Source organism: Fringilla coelebs, assembly GCF_963513975.1.
Source record: "Fringilla coelebs genome assembly, chromosome: 4".
Lineage (NCBI taxonomy): Eukaryota > Metazoa > Chordata > Aves > Passeriformes > Fringillidae > Fringilla > Fringilla coelebs.
Genome location: NC_140032.1, coordinates 61,431,111 through 61,453,162, shown reverse-complemented (window position 1 = coordinate 61,453,162; position 22,052 = coordinate 61,431,111). Strand labels below are relative to the sequence as shown.

Below are 22,052 nucleotides of genomic sequence, written 5' to 3'. Positions count from 1 at the left end.
ATTAACCAGATGATCCTACAACAGAGTTTTATAAAATACATGACTGTATGATCAGATTACACCTTAGTCTTTTCAATGTTTTAGTAATCTAAACAAGTTTCTCAAATCTGAAAAATGCTGACTGGAGTGGGGGCTAAGAAGTAAATATATATATTTTTTAAAGTCAGGCATATCTCACTGATCTATTGCAGATAAAAATTAGCTGATGCCTTTTTAACCTGTCTTTCTCTAGAAGCAAAGGGTACATGCTAGCTCTTGGTGTGAGGGGAAGGAACAGGAATCTGTGCATTCCCTCTTTGGGCACAGGGACTGAGTTCAGCTAAATTGAAATGTGGGACAAGAAGGCTCAAACATTACAGTGTTCTCCAAGTGTAAGGAAACGCGCAGTCAAGGGGAGGCTGTAGCATGAAATTAAAGCTGATTATCAGGAAACCCATATGATGAAAGAGAGGGGCAGAAAAGGAAGATTTTTTACACATGTACTATACAATAATTTCACAGAACAACAAGTGAAGTTCCTGAGTACCACACACAGAGGCATTGTCTACCTCAGTAAGAGGTAACCTAACAAAAGAGGCTGGTTCATATACCAAAGTATGTCATCCCTTAACAGAAGAGAGAGGGAACAGTGATTCCCTTCCCATGCTCTGATCTCCATGGTCTAAGGGACTTTAAATCTTGGCTAAGCCTTGCCTGGAATCAGAAGAGTCTGCAGAGGTAGTAACGTGCTCTGGCACTTTTCTGGGGCATTAGGAGCATTTCCAACAGAGCAGAAAAGCCAAGTGCTTTTCCTGCTGCTGGAAGACAATACAGATATGGCAACATCCAGGCTGGGGAGAGGAGATAAGCTGGCAGGGAAGTAAACCTAGACCAGGGCACAGGAACAGCACTGCAGCTGCACAGCCAAAGCAGTGCCCAGTGATTTTGGCATTAGGGGTATGTTTAGAACCACAGTACAACTGCAGCACCACTAAGTCCCTGCAGAAACTATTTTAACTGTTCTAGTATTAGGAGTCAACTGTGGAGTTGGCTTTGCACTTTCGCAGGACTCCAACATTTCCTTTGCATTAACTTCCTTATAAACACATGCTTCCCAGTCATACAAATTATAGTAGAGACTTCTGCTATTAAGAATGCAAGTTCCCAAAATTATCTCCCAGCTTTATCTCTGGATGATACAGAGAATGGGATAACAATATAATACTGCTGGCTCCATTACTGGGTTTAGTTCCAGCTGACTGCAGATAACATCATGAAAATAGGAAAGAAATAATAGGTACATAATAATCTAAATGGAAACTCCTCTGGTCATTCCACTGCAAACACCTACCAGGACTTGTACTGCAGGTAAACACTGAGAAAGAACTTGCTGCTGCCAGCTATTCCAGTGAAAGGTCACCAGTTGCTGCTGTAATGATAAGGACACGCTTATGAAATGTCACTCACCAAAACAGAGCTGCCACAGAAAGCAACAAGTAGAAACTACTACTAAAACTAAGTCCCTCAGCTGAGCTGAGAAAAGCCACTGTCAAAAGAGTTTCTATAAAAATACCACACACCAAGATGTTACTGCCAGAGCGTAAGAAACAGGGAAATGCTCATTGGAAAAAGAAAACAGCAGCAGACTGAAGGGAGAAAACCCCCATACATCGAAGACAGTTCCTCAAATTATGGTTATAAAATTTGGAAGGTGATGATGACACACAATTATATCTTTTATTTTGGTATCCAATATGATTTTAGATTCTTTCCCTAAAGAACTTGAGATAGAAAATTTCAGATCCAGTGTCTGAAGTTGAATAGGACCCTAACCATTTGAAAGCACAATTGTATAAGAGAATGTGCCCAGTCACCTTATGAATGCATAATAATAATAAATGGAAAAAGGTAATATGGAGATTGAATGCTGGATTCTCTCATGTCATGTACATAATAGGCACTAGGCTAGTCCCCAGAGATGGCTGGCCCTGAGCCAGCACAGCATCCCAAGGGATGGAACCTATGAAAAAAAACTGAAACCAGGCAGCTGGACAAGAAAAGATGATTATCTGAGCCAGGGAGCATTCCTAAAAAAAGACACTAAGTTTATGAAGGGATCAAGGGAGTGTAAAAGGAGAGAAAAGATAAACCTAGAAATGTCTGTTACCTGCTTCCTTCACAAGCCAGCCAGAGCTATAGCCTGACACTCCATCATCTTTCTCCTGAAATAATGCAGAATCTTCTATTACAAAACCATATTTTTTGGAAGAGCCGCTGGTTGCTTCTCCTTTGTATGCCCCCTCCAACCTTTGGACAGTCTGTAGGTTGCTGGGACTGCAGACAGGAAGTTATGAGCCCTCCCTGTCCAAGTTATATTACTCTGAGAAGAACATTGTTTCAGAGGCCAATAACTTCTTGAAGAAATTTTATGTTTGATAGCTTTAACTAGCTATTTTATGCTACTGCCCTCTTATTCTCATTTCCTGCATCTTTCATATCTAAATTTTAGACTTGGCAATGTTGTTCTTCCTGAGATTTAGCTGAACATGGCCAAAGCCATGGTAATTCAGCTGTAGGACTTGGATTTTCAACAGATAATGAACATGCCTACAGGATTTTCCCACACACTCTTCCAGGAAATCTTAATTAAAGTGAAATTAATTAATAACAGGAAGAAACCTGGTATTACTCAGTCTGGTAATTATAATACATCTGGTCGTTGATTTCTGCTAAGACCTAGTCTTTCATGGAAGTTCTAAATAAGTAATAAAGCACTAAATGAGTGAGAAAATTAATGAAGTTTTCCATAAACAACTAGAAGAGTCTCAAAAGTGAGCACCAAACAATATTTTACAATAATCTAACTACTTGCATGCTGGATTTATCTAACCACAACAGGTGAAATCCAGAACTATGGGCCTGCAATATATGTATGGAAAAGTGACAGAAATGCTTTCTATTAGAAAAGGTTTTTAGGAAGCTTTTTCCTTTTCCTTTTTTTTTTTTTTGTTCTGTAATTAATCAAATGCAGTGTTTAAATTAACTTCTGCGCTATTAAGCATCCAAACACAGACTGTGGCACTAAATGGGAAAGCAAATTTATCAGAAAAGGTTTTTTCATTGGGCTGGTTTTAAAAACTAAGTGACCATAGAGTGCACATGGCAATTAATTTCATACATTTCTCACTGTCTATACCGAATAATTAAAATATACACAGAGAGCAAAGACAAAGCTCAGTTCTCTGTACTCTCATTTCGATCAAGATATGAAAATACAACTTTGGGCTACTTAACAGATTGTTTACCTCATCAATACCTCAGTGAGAAATAAAAAGTTCAAATCAGAGCAGAACAACTCAAAGTAGGGCAAGTTTTTGATTGGAATTCCATTAATCGAGTTCTTCTTTGGAGAACCCTGGCACACACAACCTGAAGCCAAAGGGAAAAGGGGCCCTTCAGCAAAACGATCACAGGGAATCAAGGGTTGTTTCTTGTCACAAAGCTGAAACCTAAATGTTGCCTAAAATTTTCTTTTTCAACTGAAAATGAACTTCTTTTAATACACAATAAAATACTGCATACTGCAATTGATATATTAGTATCTTTTCCTATTATATAAAATTTACTGTCAAATTCCGAGTCCTCTTGAAGAGCTCACCTTCCCTAAGTAGTCACTGAAGAAGGAGCAGGTGCATTTCAAGGACTGACTCCTCAAACACTGGTGTCAAAATTTAGAGACAATACAGATTTCTATCAGCTCTACCTTCCCATCATGCACTGATAGAAAAACTAAGCATTATTTCAGAATTCTTGTTTACTGCCTGCTACATCAATGTAGACTGAGTCACTTCCCTAAATACTCTTTGCAAAGAGTGGCAAAGGTTTCCAGTGTTTTCCCTTGAACCTCCTTTCCTCCCAAGTGATTGGGCCAAGAATATTACAAGTTCCAGGGAAAGATGAATTATAATTAAGGCTACACAATGCTTTCCATTTAGAGTCTACTCACGATTGTTAGTTTATTTTGAATGGGAAAATTCAAACTTACAATGTCATTTAGAGAAGAAAAAAATACATCTTTTTCCTCCCCTATTTTTTGAGAGAATTACTAGTACCCCCATGCTGAAGAACAGGATTTGATATTCTGCATCAAGATAGTAAAGATGTCAGAGATGCAACTATCAAGAGAGCAAGACTTTCAAATCTCTTCCTAACAAAGCCTTGTAAAAATTTAGCAGGTACCTACTTTGAGGGTTCAACATATGCCAGGTTAAGGAGCTGGATAAGGCTTTTCCTTGCTATTCTTTTCCCTCGCAGAGGGTGACTACCATAACATGAAGCCAAAACCATGAGGCTGGGGATTGGCTCTGCTGTTCTCTCTGTTTTGTGACTGAGGCCAGAGCCCAAACTCTGAACAAGTGAAAAAAGAGGCAGCTATACATGCAGAGGAGAAAAGAGGGTAATATTCAAGCAAAAGTGTAGTAAAAAAGAGGAAGATGAAAAAAATCATATGAGAGAGTTTTCGGGACTCTGTCTAGGGTGTTGAATCAGAAAGAAGTCTGAAAACAGAACTTGGGAGAAATGAGGTCCAAGAGAATGAAACTTCTGCAGTCAGCTAGAGAACATTCACTTGCAAAATACGAACTCAAACATCTGACCCCAGTGAAGCAGACAAAACTGGTTCATATAGCGTGAGGCTATATTACAAAACAACTGCCAATTATACTGCCTAGTTTGTCTAAGTAGAAGTCTGAACCTCAGAACCTTCCAGAGTGCAAATAAAGTGTGCATGGGTTACCTTTCTTTTATTTTTTTCCTTGGTTTAAGTCTTTAAAATCTGAGACTTGCTTTAAAGATCAACTATAAAGTTCAATTCTATGAAATTCAGAAGTTATATTAGAAAAGCTTAGATTTTCTAATATAAAAGCCTTTTCAACTACTGTTTGATATTTTGCCCACAATGATTGCCTATAATCCTCCTCCTACTTCCAGAAGGATGGTCAGAAATAGACCTTAATTGTAAAAGGCTCCAGCAAGGTGTCCAATGGCATTGACTCTCATTACATCTTGTGGCCATCTCTCTCCCTTTTGTTTTCTTTTCCTCTGCACACTGTAGCTATTAAAAAACCTCAAACCAGAAATCCAGTTTTAGAAAACAAAATGGATGGTAATTCAATGCACCAGAACTGGACCTTACTGTTACTTAGTGCCCAGGCTCCTATCAGTACATCAGGTGAGGCAAATCATCTCCAGTTTCCACCTCTAAATAGAGATAAGTTTGTAAAGAGCCATAGAATGATGGAAAAATCTATACTGGAAGCCAGGCTTGCCTTTTTAAAGTTTTGTTTGCACTGTGCTTATACTTTTAAATGAAAAAAGAAAAGGTGGAGGAGGTCAGATGAGCCGGGAAAAAGGTTAGAGAACTTGTGCCTCCTCTTCTGTGTGACTCCTCATGTGCTGCATCTTTTGCCACAAGCTCACAGGGGCAGTGTGAAAGCTGGGAGATGGGTGAAAGGCAATGAGAGATTTGCACATGGATCATCCCAGTCTCTAATCCTGTCCCTTTGCTCCTCCTTCCTAGTCCCTGTGGCAATTACAGCTCTGGTGTTTGGTACAGGCTCTTCCCTGGCCAAGGTCCACTTCAACACCCAGAACACCTGAAAGTCCCTGTTTAAAGGGCTGTTACAGCTATTCCTCCTCCTCAACTCACTCATTTTTAAGCAAAGCTGTCCTCAAACAGCTCTTTAAAAAAGGAGATATTTTCTTCATCAAAAGTTCATCAAAAGCCCAATACTTGTTGTCCAGATCATTCATTCTTTGAACTTGTGCTTCAGTGAGATTTTTGATAGGCAATTTATCTAAAATACCCTGAAATATCCTTAACCATTTCAAGCGGAAACAGTGTGTCCCACATTGAGTCAAATTGTGTATTCATTGTCAGAAACACGTGACAGGTGTTGTGCCCTGCTAAAAGTGATGATAAGGCTGACAGCATGGAGGATGCACCATAGACAGTGGATTTGTCATTTCCTTTGTTTGTTACTACTTCGAGGCTTTATTGGAAACATGCTCAATGACAGGAGATTCTGAGGTTATTCACTACCCACAGCTTCCAAAAGGGATCCTGTCACTGAAACAGAAAAGCTAAATAGATTCAGAAAAGAAATAAATTTTTTAAAAGGAAAAAAAATCTATTTGTTTTACAGAGCTGCTTCATTATGTGTTGCCCATCAGGGTCCATTCTCCCTTAAGAGCAGCCAGCTCTAAAGACAAAAAAATAGAATCATGTGACAGATGCTGCAATGAACTCAGCTAAATCAGTGTTGTGCCTCTCTGTCTCTTGGAACAGAGTTAACACTGAATGACAGGAAACATTCATGTATGGGTGAAGGGAAAAATAAGAATATTGATGCCTGTAAAAAGCAACTTGGAAGTGGCAGAGACATCATAAACAGGATTTAAATATGATGTGAATTGCAGGCACTTGATACAGAGGGCATGATATATTGATTTTCCTCATTCTGAACTAAGCATGTCACTAAGATCAATGAAATTCACAAACCTATATCAAGGAAATTATAATATGTGGAATTATTTATAGAATGGCTGCTTCAGGTACACATCAATTGCAGCATCATAATGGCCAGACTTATGACTGAGGACAAAGCCATCTATTACCTATTGTAAATGATAAAAAGTATGAATTCCCATCATTGCTTTATTCGCCACATTTTTCATAAGTGAAAAGAAGAACTAATAGAAGGATTCTTCTACAGCCTTTTTTTATAAAGAAGCAACAAACATTGTATAGTTTATCACTAAAAGACAACAACTCCACTTACAAACCAAGTCATTAAAAAAACAGCTACAGGCAGTATTTTCCAAAACAGAGTTATGCAATGTACACCAAAGCAAATATGCTGAAACTTTGGGAATGACTTCTGGATTGCTCAAAATTCTGGGGACCCTGAAGAAGCTCAAAAGCAGCAACATACAAGAGTCCAGCGTCTCCAAGCTTCTGGTGGCAAGAAAGCATGAACCCGTAAACACATGCTTCCCTCTTTCAACAGCAAAAGCTGTGTCACCACTGGCAGACAAAGAAAAAGTCTAACAGCGACACAGGCACCTTTATAATTTTCATATCTCAAAATTATGGCATTTCCAATAAAATCTGCTTTTGAATCGCCATTTACTTCTACAGCTCACTTCGTTTCACAATAGTCTCTACCTCCTGCTGTTAACTCTTAAAAGAAGCCTTTCAAAGGTCAATCCAAACTGTTAGGATTCTAGATGTTAAAATTGAATTTTTCATGTCTGCTTGTTCTTTTGAAAGGCTTAAAAGCAATTTGTTGCAATCAGCACAAAGGGATTTGATTGACAAAGTTTAACAAAGTTATCTAGAGAAGATTTATTGGGGAAAAACTGCTAAAATCACAAATTAAATGGGAAATAGTTTTTCTCTGTCTGCCCTTGAAAGAAAATAGGTTCTCTTCTTAGATATGAAAATCATTCTAAGAGCTTCTAAAAGTACCTAATGAAAATTTGAGACATGCACAGCATTATCTTTCAGATCTGCAAAAGTCATCAAATTAAAAAGAAACTACAGAAGGACAAGTGTAAAAACAGCTACCAAACAAGTCTGTTGACCTCATTCACACAAACTTCAAAAACACAGTTGCCAAACGTCCCTCAAGTGAAATGCAGGACATTTAGCTAAAACACTTGTGGAAATCAAGGAGTTTTTCTCTTCTCCTTTGCTTATCTGCTCTTTCCTTCCCAATTTGCTGTCTCAAAATGCCTTTCTATGTGATGCTCCTTTCTCCATCTGTGGACAGGAGCAGTGCCCAGCTGGATCCCAGCCAGGCCATCCAGGCAGCAGGGCTGTGTCACTTCTAACACTGCTCCAGAGGCACTCCAGCCCAGAGGAGTGAGCAGCAGTCCCTGCTGAATTTGTATCCCCATCCAAAGACACATCACAAACTGCCAGGCCAACTCTTAATGGAAGCACTGTGGGGTGAAGTGCTATGCTCCCATTTGACATTTTTACAATTCTTTTCTGAATTTTTGGGCTTTCATTGACCAACTCATGAGGGAAAAAGGGTATTTGGGGAGGGAAGAAGAGTAATTTGGCTGGGTTTTTTTAAATTTTATTTTTAAACTTCTAGTTATGTGAACAGTGTTAGACCGATAGCAACTAGCATAGTTAGAAGATTTATTTCTTTATTATTTTGATGGTGCAAATTATTTTGTATTCTACTGCCACTTCTTGCAAACCCTTTGCTTTAATCCTCAGACAATCCTATCACCCAAGTCAAAAGTCATTGCCTCCTATCCAACTAATTTTTCACCTACTTTAGTTCAATTTTGAAATTCATATATAGGGTAAGAGCAGGAGAAAGCTTTTGTCTGTTTGAAACTACAACATAACTGATAGATTTTACATTTTTGTAATGGTGCTTCAACTTCATATACCCATTTGCTTGTTTAATTTTGAAGTATTATTCTGATTTTTTTTTGCCTTTACAACATTCTTTTGTGACTTCAAATTACTATAGCCTGCAAATATAACTAATGTGTGAGTGTTCTCAACTTTCAAATCAGTCACATGAAATAAACCCACTCAAAATCCTTTATATTTTGATCTACAAAAACCTACTAGATTTTTTTATTAAGAAGTTCCAGGTTTTTAAAATTATATTTATGTATGTGAAAATTTTCCAATCTACTACTCTACTCAATGCTGTTCTAACATTATGGTGATCTTATGTAGTTAATTAGTTTTCCTGTGTCTGGTAACTTACTGTAGCTTATATACTTTTATATTTATTGGAGACATAACAGAAAAAAAAAAAAGCATTTGAAATGCCAACAAAGAAAATTTAACACAGAAAACTCAGAATTCATTAATGATAAAACATGTAGTTATGAAAGACTGCACAAAACTCATTCACTCACTGAATTACTACAGAGACTGAGGGATTTATGCAAGGTACAATACATCCAAAATGATACAGCTCAGTTCAACACACCACATCTCACTGCATTAGCAGCACCTTGTGAATTAAACCTACAACTAAGCCATCTCAGCTCATTTACTCTTTATAAAATTATCTTTTTTCTTTAGAGCAACTATCTTTGCCAAAGGACAAAGGATTTATGTGGGTAAACCTACAGTATTAATCTACACATTAACTTTGGCAATAATAAATATGAAGGTCCAGAATTACCCATTACAGACTGTAAACATGATTGTTTATTTATTATGATATTTATAAATCCACCATACAAACAATTTGTGTTTCACAAAAGTCCAAGATACAATTCAGTTACTTCTTTGCAGGGAGACCAAAATATTTTCTATTAGTTTTGCAGTGACCTTTGTGCTATTCTAGTGTTGGGGATACACATTTTAAAACTCATATCAACAATATGATTAAAACTGTTATTATATTATTAAAACCATATGATTAAGCTCATTCAAACCAATGATGAAAGTTTCTTTAGATAATTTAGCATCTGGATTAATTTTATGATCAAAATTTGTTTGCTCAAGAAGGTTTCTTATTCATCAAAGACTCAGGTAATGAAAAATCTTTACATCTTTCAATTACACATTCCTGATAACATCAGCCTCCATTTCTGCATAGTTGCAATTTAGAATAAAACATGTTTTAATTAACTTCGTCTAAAGCACAGTAAAGATTTTATCAGATATTAATGGCAAACATCACCAGTGCAAACATACTTGGATGTTTCTTCTCAATAATATAGACTAGTAAGACTTACCATCTGTAACAAATGATTCTTTTGCTTTCTCAGTATTTGTGTAGATGTTGAACAAATAATTTAATGACTGTGCAAATGTTTTTTAAAATACCCACAAAACTGAAATATAACTTTTTTTTAAAGCAGCTGCTGATCAGACTGCTGTTCAGATTCTACAGTCGGTGAGCTGACCCTTGCAAGGTATCACATATCTATCTCAGAAACTGTAAATTACTGATAAAACACACATCTGCAAAGACCCTGCACTCCAGAGGTGACTTAGCTGCAGTTAGGCTGCTGCTCAGCCAGGCTTGGGCTCTACTGGGCATTTAGAACCAGCCTTAGACGCTCTGTGCTGGCAGTCCTGGCCTAGCTCAAAGTGCACTGAGCCCCACCTACCTCCTCATGCAATCCAGCGCTCGAATGAAGAAGTCTTTGTGCAGCTGGTGCTCATCCCTGAGGATGGAGCACTGCTCCAGCGTCACTGACATGGACGTCCTGTCTTTGGCACTTTTGCAGCAGGTGAAGCGCACTCCATTCAGCTTCCGGCAAATCTGAAACACGGGCAGGCCCCACAGGTTAGCCCTTCTCCACCAGGCAGGCTGTGCAGCCCCCTGCAAGCCCAGAAAGTGCAACCAGAGCGCTACAGCCTTTCTCAAGAAGAAAGCACCTATTAAAACTTAGTGTCCGTACATTCAATTCCTGAATTTGACAGGGGACTTTTATAACTATGAAAGAAATTTTTTTATAACTATAAAAGAAACAATTCTTTCACTGTTTCCTCACTTAATCTAGCAACCACCCTGTTCAATGAAAGCTTAATTGTCTGAATACCTAATGAATAAAGATATGATAAGACTTAACTCACAAACATGAATGTAGCAAACTAACTTCTTGCGAAGGTATGGAGTCAGACACATCTAACTTACACACTTTTTATTTTCAACAAGTAAACTGTTCAATGTTTGGCTCACAATTAATAAAGTTTAACACAAATGACTGTCATGCATTGTCTACTTTCACTTATACTTTGAAAAAGTTATAACACATAAAGGAAACTGATGTTTTGGAGGATAATTTCTCCCCTTAAGAATCAATCCGTGGTTATACCATTCCATTAGTTTATACTATGGTTTCAAATGATATTTTACTGGAAAAAGAAAAATTTGAAGGAGAGCTGCTGTGCCCAAATGTGGGTCTACCTTTCCCCAGATATAATTTGTCCTGAGAAAAGGTAACATTTTGCTTACACCTATCCCTGGAGAATCATAGGTATAACTGTACGAAATCTCAAAATGTTTGTGAGAATAGGGCAAGGCAGTAAACTACAGCAGTAATCACAAAAAGGAACTTCCCACGTTGGCTATCATGGGAGAGCCCGCAGGATGAACTGGAAGATGATCAGTGTCAGTTCAGCAAATAAGGGCTTCTTCATCTGCTAATTGTATTCTCAGAAATTCTATTAAAATCAATAAATACTATTAAATTCTATTAAAATCAGAAAATACTTAGAGCCTTTAAGTTCTTTGTCATACCATGGTGAGGGCAATCTCAAAAGTTTAATTTAGGGAATCAATTAAAGAAATACTACTTAGAACCCAAAGAGGTACAGGATACTGAAGGAGAACCTATGATTGTTTCTTCCATTCTATAATTTAAAATTTTATAAGTTAAATCTGTTTAAAAATTTGAACAGCTGCACTGGGATTTAAAACAAGTACTGTATGATAATCTTCTTAAATAATTACGTGAAAGAAGTTAACTGTTTCATTGAAGAGATTAATTCTCTTAGCACTAGTATCTTTGGAAGTTCATGATTCATGGGGGCTATTTGATGTGAATGAGTTCTAAAACAAATTTAAAATATTAAAAAATCATTTAAAAAATAAACTAAAAAAAATCTCAGGTAATTATTCTGGATGAGTGATGGGCTCTGATGCAGGGAGACATAGGAGGAGAGGAAATACACAACTTCTATTAAATTTATTCTTACAGTCCAATTATATTAAGGATTACATGCAGGTACAGATACATATGTGGAATCTCGTACACCTACTGCAATAAAAAAGTGATATTGCACAGCTACTGCACTGAAAAAGTTTTAGTCTTACATCTTTTTCAAGAAATAAATGAAATATAGAATAACATTGTGTAGATCACTGGAACCAGAAATACACATTTCAGAAAGTTAAAGTAAGGGAACCTAAAGAGAAATAGAATTCAGTGAATGAAAAACCTGAAACACTTTGTATGGCCAAAGAATGCTTTTTACCCATGAAATTATTTTCAGGCTACACTGAATAGATGGTAAAATACAACTTTCTATACCCAAAGTTCCAGCATATTCTTTTGTAAATAATTTTATACTGTATCTTTTACTTTTTTAAAAGCAGTATTTCATAGTAATTGCAAGACTGGTAGTGCAAGAAAAACTTATATTTTTCCTGACAAAGGAATTATACTGCAATAGCATGTGATAATATTTATTATCAACATGTCAAAATGTTATTAGGAATATGAAAGTTACAGCACTGTTATTAATATAAAGATACAGTTAAGATTTTCTTTTCCCTGGGTTAATAAAAAGTAATGGAAAATGTTATTAATAATTTTGTATCAAATATTTGATGAAGAGTATATACATTTGAAAGTCTCCCAAAACACAAAATCTTGCTTCACTTTCAGTAGATACCAAAAACTCTCTGCCAGTATAAGGGGGCAGAGATACCAAGGGTACTTTTCTAAATATAAGACAACTATGTGGCTGAATTTCACATTCCTGAAAAGCTTGAGCTCTTTACAAACATCTTAGCATTGTTTTCCTGGCCTTTTTTTTTTTTTTTTTAAATATGTACGTGCAAACTCCACAGAACTGAGAAACAGAAAAGAATTATGGGGAAAAAATAAAGTAAGTATTAATCACTGTTAGGTAAACAGTTTTCTTTGTGTTCTCCCTGTGTCTGATTGTCTGTTCTTTGCATGTTTTTTGTGACAGTTACTTGTGAAATTAATTCAATTACAGAAAATCAAAAGTTGAATGCAGCAGTAGCAAAAAAAAAAAAAAAAGCCAGAGTAAACAATCATGTCGCACATCATACCTCAAGGACACACAAAAAAAAATATTTTGAGTAATTTTGTATTATCAAAGAATGGATATGAAACAAATCACTCAAATTCTAGCAGGTTCTACCAGTTTAAAAAGTGAGAAAAAGAAATTGTCTGCAATTTAGGTGGAGGAAGAAGAGATAAATTTATGAGTGGAATGAATGATTATGAGAATGAGTACGTTAAAAACTATTACAGCAAAACTATTATTCCTTTAACCAGTGAGTTCTCCAGTCATATCTTTAAAATCCATTGCACTTACAATATCAGCAAGCTTATGAAAATGAGTTTCTGATTAGTTCATCAATTTCTTTGAAACAAGAGAGCTTACCGTTGCAGCCAGCCACATGATTTCTACGTTCTTTCTCTTTTTGGCCTGGATATTTTGATGAAGACTTTCTAGCAATCCCTTTAAATCATTTTGTTCTTGAAAATGTGGTAAACCTGGAAAAAAGGGATGATAAAGTTGCTCATTTTGATAAGGTTGGTGATATGACTGTCCTGACTAAAGAATGCTCATCATAAAGAACAGGTTTATTATTTACAGCCTTGTTTTGGTACACAGGATGGAAATTAGCAGCTAAATATTTAAGGAGTAAGCAAACCTTATGTCTTACTGAGTATTGCTTTGTCCTCCCTAAGATCTTCATGTGGAAATTTAAAGTATTCAACCTTTATCATATAAAGGGATGGTGAAAAACGAAATCAAATCTCTGCTGTAGTTCTGTTCATCAGCTATTAAAGACAATCAATAGAAATAATTAAAATAAAAAAACCCTGAGTGTATTACAACCTGTTTTGATGGGATTTTTTTTTTATTTTAAAGTCAAAAATTTTGGTTTTGTTTTCAAACTGAAATACCTAATTATTGACTGGAAATTTGCCTTAGATTTTTATATAATGTAACATAAGGGTTAAACAGCACTTAGTATCCCCTCTAAAAAGTAACAAAGTATATTTCTCCTGAAATTAAGAGGGGCTTTATTTTGAAGTAGAAAATAATTTCAAGTTTGCTTAAAATCCAAAGTTTTACCTGCTTGTTCTGGGTATGGCATTTAAGATGAAGTTTAATTTATCCTACATCTCTAGCAAAAATTCAAGAGGAGGCAATTTAATTTCCCCTTCTGTTTCATATGTATATAGAGGAGGGATTTTTCTAATGTTACATTTATCTTCACTAGTTCTGAAAATCAATAAAAACAAGCAGAATCTGTTTTTTGAAATTATTTCTTCTCATGGTGGCAAAGTAAAAAGAATTTTAATCACAGTTATCACCAAAAAAAGAGGTCAGAATCAAGTGAAATAAAGCAAAACTAAATTGATCAATGGATACAGTTTCTTCAAGCAGAGAAAGTAAATTATCCATCCAGTGAGGGGAAAAAAACCCACAACCCAGGCCCCAAACCTAAGCCCAAAGACTTATACTCAATTGTAAGAATAAAAATGAAGTATTAATGAAGGTCAATACCCATTCTCCTAACGTGATCCAAGTTGAAATGATCCCTCTTATCAACAGGCTTTTACCTTTTACATCTAATAAGTTCTGTAGTTTCCCTTATCTATGATTCATAGTAAGAAGTACTTAAAATATATTCAAAAAGAACTAAGTTGCTTCACTCACACTGTGCTGTCTAAAAAAACTCACAAACAAAAACAAAAAAAAAGGGAGGAAAACGTACATCCAGAATCTGTTTTGTGATAACTTTAATGTGGATTGTTTTAACTGTGTATTATAAGTTCTGATTGTACATTAGGTAATGCAGAGCACATAAAACCACATCACACTCTGCTAGACTATTACACTTATGGATGCATCTGTTTCTTTAAAACACAGAGCAAACAATGACAAAGATGGTTTGAGATTATGCAAATGTATCACTAAACATTTTATTGCTTCCAGGCAGCTTTCCTTTGGTTCACAGCAGAAAATGCGACATCTCAGAGGGGTGACTTCACCACAGGTACAGTAAGAGTTTCCTAATTTACAGTTCTGCCAGATGAGTTGCACCTTGACTGGAAAGGATCAGTTGCTTCAATTCCTTGGGTCCCCCACCGTACCAAACCACCATAATCAGGCTTATAGATTATAAGGGGGAGGAGCCTGGAAATACCAAACGGCCTTGTTGTTTTCAGTTAATTAAGTACTACTAAACAACTATCTTATATTTTTGGACCCTTACTGTTCTTAGAATTTCTATAAAAGCAGTACTATTTAGGTGCTTCAATCAGAGCTATATTTGGTCAGCATTTTTGGTAGGAATCTTGCTGGAAACACTCTCTTGTTTTCAGTTTCTGCTAAAAGAATTTAAGAGGTTAAAAAAATGGGTAAATGACGAAGTGTATGTTCATCTTAAAGAAGATAGAAAGTCAGTGGATGCTTAGTTTCAAGCAAGAATATTACTGGCAAGGAGAAAAATAGACACAAGGAAAACTAAGAGCAAAGGTGGCAATACCTTTCAGGGAGTGGAAAATTGAATTCTTTGAAAGAGAATATATGAATGAAGCAGCAGGCCAGGGACACTGCCAAGGGTGGATGCAACAGCCTGGGAAATAGGGCTGCAAGTCCTCAGATTCTGTTGGGCTTTATGAGCACTGTTTGGAACTAACAGCTTTGGGAACACAGTCCTGCATTTATTTTGTAGCACAGATTGGCACTAGAGGAAATTATCTGGATAGCTGGGACAAAACCATCAAAAAGCCATCAATATTGAATGCCTCTCACTTGGCCCCAGCACCAGGGTTGCTGCCAGCCTTGTATGGAGGTTTGTCTTCCAGAGATGGGGGAACAGGAGTGGGATTAAAGTCCTCCCCCAAATGAACAAGTTTGAGAGCTTCACTTTTTTCCCAGGGGGCTGGTTTAAAAGCACACTTCTCCAAGGCAAAAGAGTGATTACATGTACTGGCAGGGAGCTACTGGGAAGGGCAGTGGAACCAAAAGTTGCTTCGTGTTCCATAAAAAATTGCATAAAGAAGAGACACAGTTCTTAAAGGTAGAGAAAAAAGCAAGAAAGTTATAATAACCAAAAAATACATGATGAACTAGACACGATTAGTTCTCAAAAGCCTTCACAGTCTGAAAGAAGTCCAGGAACTGTGTGGCTCACTAATAATCCTGCAGGAAGGCAGTACAAGTTTAAATTCCGTTAATGAAAAGCAGCCAATACTGTCTGCATGCAGATTTTTGCTTTTATAAAATAAAATCCATTTATGAGGTAGCAGATCTGCCTTAGTCCTAACCTGGATGAGGTTAGTTTTTCAAGGATATTTTCTTGCAAAATTCCCCTAAATTAATCACCCAACGTGTTGTATGAGTTTCTCTGTCGACATCCTGGAAATACTAGGTCTGTGGGTGGATGGATGAGCATCCTGCCCACCATTTAAGAAGAAAGCTATTGTTTCTGTCAAAATTAAATTATTAACAAATTAAAATATAAGAGATATAAGAGATAAACATGTATTCATACACATGTGATGTATCAAAGCTTTACATAGTATTTAAAAATCAGGCTGTTAAATCTGCAACATTTGTGACTATAGTTTGAGGATTAAAACTAACAGGATTAGATGGATGCAAATGGTTTTTTCAGTCCTTGCTTTTGGCAATCAGAGTAAGAGCATAGTAGTGTTTATGTTTATAATACAGAATTTCTGTAGAAGTGGAATACAGGGTAATGAAACCTTTTTATTCATATAATGATGATGTGGCTCATTGCTTGTATTTGCATCTGCAGATTTCTCAATGGTTCACCAAACCTCAACACATTTTCAGAATAAGAACAGAGGGTATGACTGAAGCTGATGAAATTTCTCACCAAGTATTTCTGTAAAAAATATAGTAGGTACAGACTGTCCTCGACATGAAATATTAAGAAAATTATTATTTTAATAACTTAAAATAGCTGTTCAGTTCATCATTCCTCTGTTTCATTTTCTCTGTAGTTCCTGCTGTGGCACAGGGCCTGTAATCACTCTTGAGATCAGCAGGGTCAGGTACAGATACAAAATCTTTAAATTTATGGAACAAGTTATGGAATTCTGCTAATATTACTGTTTTATAACCTTTTACCCCTTCAAAGCTTTTCAAAGCCATCTGGACATCACATTATTTTGTACTCACAATCAGGAGGCATTTTTTCTGTAAATAACTTGTAATATTCTTTTAGAAGTTCTAAGTTTTCCTGGTTAATGTTTTCCTGCAAAGTGGTATCTCCAAACCTATGAAAATACACAATAAATTATGAAAAAAACCCATAACCCACAAACCAAAAAAAAAAGATAAATTATCCTTCATAATTATTTCTTTGCATAAAGAAATAACTTTGGTTTTATATTACTTGTTTTATAGTGCTAAATGTATTTTGTCAAACACGCAGCAGTTAAGTTCTTGTATGCTTTGGAATTAATTTTTGGAAATGAAATCGTCACTGATGCATACCTCTTCCAAAAGTTTATTAACAAAGCAATCTATTTACAAACATGCAATATGGCCATTTTTTTTCTTTTTGCCCTCTCAAATCTTGAATAAATGGAAAGTCACTTTGGGGGAATTCCAAATGGTACCACAGGCAGAGAACACCAACTCCTCCATCTCTTACTGCTGCAATTGCTTAAGCATATTAATTTCTGTAAGAGCTGGACAACATGGAAGAGACACAAGATGGAAGAGAAGCTTATCTACAAACTAACTATAGCTATAAAAACAAATATCTTTCTCTCCAAAATCAAGATTTCTACAACAGCCACATTTCACATTCCAAGAAACTAAATCTCATGGTACTACAGCAGATATGACTGTAAAGACAAGAATGTCCCCATGGCAGTTAGGGCCAAGTTTTTGTAATTCATCTTTAGAATAGATTTGAAATGGAAATGGAGGAGTACAGGATGAGAGGCACGGGCAGCTAAGTGAGAAACTCAGGTAGAGAGAAGGGGACACAGATCAGAAGACGCCAAATATACTGCTATATTGTGTACAAGGGAAGCAAATATTTCAATAGGCCACAGGGAGAAGATGTGACTACTTCCTCAGTAGCCATTGCTGCACTGTCACATGAGAACGTTTCTTCTAAATCAGAAATCTCAAGTGTATTCTATCAAAAAACAAATAAAATATGTTTTTTTTCTTATAGAGTAACATTTCCTAGAAATCTGCCACAAAAATGTTTTTATATTCTCAGGTTCTCTATCCCACAAAACCCTCGGTATTTCTAGCCATAAATCATGTACAGTGTTTTCAGTCTCTAAAAAAAAAGTACAGCTTTAGGAGTTAAGCAATATTTTGAATTAAGACAAAAGCAGACTGTAACTGAATGCCGAAAAGCTGCTTCTGCATTGAACTTATTTGCTTGGTAGATATTAGTACATATCCATATTTATAGATATGTGGCTATTATGTTTTCTCCCATGGCTTTCTTTGCACACAATGTAAAATGACCACTGGGAACAATACTTCCTGCCACTTCACTTGCAAGCCAGGCATCTTTTCATACCAACTCCTCTACAAGCCCCCAGGTAATCAGACTATTTCTAAACCTTGCCAAATTTTTCCTCAGAACATTCATAACTCAGTCCTTCCTGCCTATCTCACACATCTAAGCTCCCACCAGCCTGCTTCTTGCTTACCACATCATGTCTTCTCTTATTTTTTGAGTGTCCCACTCAGAACTGTCATGACTGATTTTGTTGGTTTTGCACATTATGAATTTGGCCATGTCACTCCTCTCAGCACTTTCCTCTTTATGGCATCAAGAATAACCTATTTTCATTTTCAAGAAGTTCCCAAGTTCTCTAACCAACCATCCAACTCTTTCACCAGTAAAATGCCAGTTTTTACTGTCTTTTGGTTCAGTCTATGTCTCCCATTTCAATTTTCTGCCTAAATTTTCTCACATATCACCACTCAACTTGGAAAAGTGTCCCATGAACAAAGCTACCTGATGGCATTCTTTAGTAGACTTCTTTAAAAGACTGATTTTACTTGGCTGTCTACAATGAGCAGGAGGTAAAATCGTGTGGTGCTTAACTTCTTGCCTGGTATCCAGGTTAAGGATTTTCAGTCTCCCTCTATTACTCCTGCTACAGCTTTGCTATAAGCTTTTGGCTTATAGTGAATGCAACCTAAAGATAAGTATTATGTCTTTTGGATGCTCTGTTAATAAAAGCAACTAAAAGAAAAAATGTTTTAAAAAAGTAGCTGCCTGTATTGACATCTTGACTTCTACCTTGCAGTTTTAGCACTGCACAAATGTGGTAATTTAACATGACCCGACAGACACCCTTCACTTGGAAGAGAAAATTAATACGTTAGTGAAACTTGACTATTATTATACCAATTAATTCGTTTCTAGCAATCTTTGATTGGGACACTTTTCCAAGTTGAGTGGTGATATGTGAGAAAATTTAGGCAGAAAATTGAAATGGGAAACATAGACTGAATCAAAAGACAGTAAAAACTGGAATTTTACTGGTGAAAGAGTTGGATGGTTTGTTAGAGAACTTGGGAACCTCTTGAAAATGAAGAGAGGTTGCAGAGGAGTACTAATTTCTCTAGCTTATCAGTTGTCTAGACTCTTCAACCCCATCTTTAAGATATAAGAATTTTGAATTTTCAAACTTGTGTGAGAATTCAGAGTACTGCATAGAAAGAAAATTCTGCATCTGAAATAGAATGGCACCAACTGAAATGGCACCAACTCTGTGAAATGAAGCCCTGCTTATGGTCTTTTCTTCATCTGGACTTTTTCACTGTTCTACATTGCTTCATAGCTTGTGTTTATTTCCTTTAATACCTTTGAAAATACACACTGAGTCAATGTGAGATTGTCCAAGAGCAAATAACAAAAAAGATTTATTTCTAATCCTGAGAGATATCCTGTACCAGCATGAAGTACTTGGACAGAAAATGAAATGTGACTTTTTCTTACCTCTCTGCCAGTGTTTGCTGTTCATTGATTCCAACATTAAAGAGCACTGGATACATGCGAAGCAGCTTTCCTTCTTTAATCTCTTGTGGCAGCAGCTCAAACATCTTTGCTGGAAGCTGGACCTCTATAATGTAATGTTCACTAGGAAAAATGAAAAGAAGAATAAGGATGGGGTTCTTGATTGGTCTTCTTAAAATAATCTTCCTAAAGTATAGAGAATGTGTAGACTTACAAATCCCTCCCTTTTTCCCATAATTGAACCATAAAAAGGGATGATTCAGCTTGCTTGTTTTAAGAGCATAACCAAGCTATATGAAGAAAGGCATGTATAACTGTATATAACTATAAACTAACTTCTTTACTAAAGTGAAAATAGGACTAAGAATGAAAGCAGCAAAAAAGTCCTCTGCTACCAAAATATCAATAAGAATACCTCAATTCTTAAAATGCATCTTGCTGAGTTACAAAAACAAGTCACAACTTGATTTGGTATCCATTCTAAAAGTAATATGAGCAAAAATGTTTCATAAAAACCCAAAGTAAAACTCGCATTTTCTTCAGTGGTTGGATTTTCTCCCTGGGGGTAGAAAGCGTCACCAACAACAAAATTGTCTCTGTGAGGATAATAACTGAATGCTCATGACACAAACATGAATCCTGCTTTAGGAGAAGGGATATGATATATAGCAGTTCTGGGCTTATATTTTTGTTTTGTCTGATGTCATAGAAAATGTACTACTTTGGCTGCAAGGCCAAATTCTGATCACATGGAAGCCCCAAGTTGGATTCCATCTGCCATTGAGAACTGGTGCCTGAACCCACAACAGAAACAATGGGATGATGTAATCTTAGCTTTTATTAGCCTTCTTGTTAGAGCAACCAATCTAAATTAACAAAAAAGAACAGATAGAAGAAAACCCCATTTGCTTCCAGGATCTGGTATTTTAATCAGAGACGGCTGACTGATAATGGAGGCCGAAATTTTCACTCCTGCAGAGAACATTTGAAATATGACACCAGCAACAAGGAGTGTTACAGCAACAGGAGGAAGATCTATTCTGCCTGCAGAAGTCAGGCCAAGGAAGTCACTCAAGTTTTGTATGTAAATTTAGGATGGATAGTAAATAATCATGAATTCCCTCCAACTCTCCAATCACATCCTTGCTAAAGAATAAAAATGCTCTTTGGAGAATTTGGGTGAGAAAAAGACAGAAAACCTTGAAGAAAAATATCAGTTTCTGCAGTAGTTCTGACACATTTAGCAAGTTTGAGGGATGACTGGCACCAGCTCAAGTGTTTGGAAAAACAGATTCCACTTGGAAGAGCCAATGATCATGATTAAACTTTATCCTGTTCATGTATCTGAGAAAAAAAAGTAAAATGGATTCAGTGCAGACCTGTGACTGCAATGTAATTCAGCATTTAGCAAGGGCAGCAACATCTGCCTTAGTGCAGGCTAGAACTGGCATGCAATCTTTGAGCAAGTGCCAGATGTTCCCCATTGAGAGGGAATATCAGTCCTGAATGGAGAATACATGTCTCAGGGAGGAGGGACGAAAACCAAAATAGTTCTGCTTCCCAGGTAAGTTTGTGTTTTGTTCAATTAATTCACTCATGTGAAAGAAATAGAGTTAGCAAAAAGGATAGTAAAGAATGTGGTTCCCATGACCTCTACATAGCAGCATTAATTCTTAGTCCACCTGAGAGCCCTCCTGGCTGCTGTCAAGTACTACCAGAACATTCCTGTGATGGAGTGCTTTGATGCACTTGAGAAGAAAGGCTGGTTTAGTCTAATTCAAAGAGCATGCACTACAGAACCAAACTGCCACCAAATCACTGCATCGTTATATTTCACTACTCCCAAATCCCTACAAATCTCTGCATGTGAAAGAACACTGAGAAATAATGGTCTTTAGGCATGATAAATTAGTATCAGAACAATTTGAGACTTCTCCCCTTGTCTTTTTTCTTTTTCAAAACACTTTTTGAAGTCTCAGAGATAATCCTTGGTAAACTTTTTAAAAGTCTGTTACCAATTGCACAATGAAAACAATACATTTCTGAATATGGAAGGAAAAGACCATAAGGCTTTAACAGAGCTGTCTGGAAAGTCTAGGAGTAGTACTGAAGTCAAGTGGAGGTAAAAAAAGAAACAACTCAAAGTACTGGAGGACTGGAGGAAATCTGGAGGACTTGCTTGGCATTAAGTTTACCAAAGATCTTATAGGTCTATGATTCTACGTAAAGAAAAAATATAAATATAACAGTAAATTTTATTGCCAT

General features: G+C 36.4%; 1 protein-coding gene across 2 annotated transcripts in view; it reads right to left on the bottom strand.

The window, feature by feature from the left end:
* INPP4B (inositol polyphosphate-4-phosphatase type II B) overlaps positions 1-22,052 on the bottom strand; it is a 184,877-nt gene that overhangs the window by 17,677 nt on the left and 145,148 nt on the right. For both annotated transcript variants that reach the window (XM_084203766.1, XM_084203767.1), the window contains exons 19-22: positions 19,770-19,910; positions 16,964-17,061; positions 13,178-13,290; positions 10,141-10,295 (exon numbers count right to left, since the gene is read on the bottom strand). In XM_084203766.1, the coding sequence (XP_084059892.1) occupies positions 10,141-10,295; positions 13,178-13,290; positions 16,964-17,061; positions 19,770-19,910 (507 nt within the window). The remainder of the gene's footprint in view (positions 1-10,140; positions 10,296-13,177; positions 13,291-16,963; positions 17,062-19,769; positions 19,911-22,052) is intronic.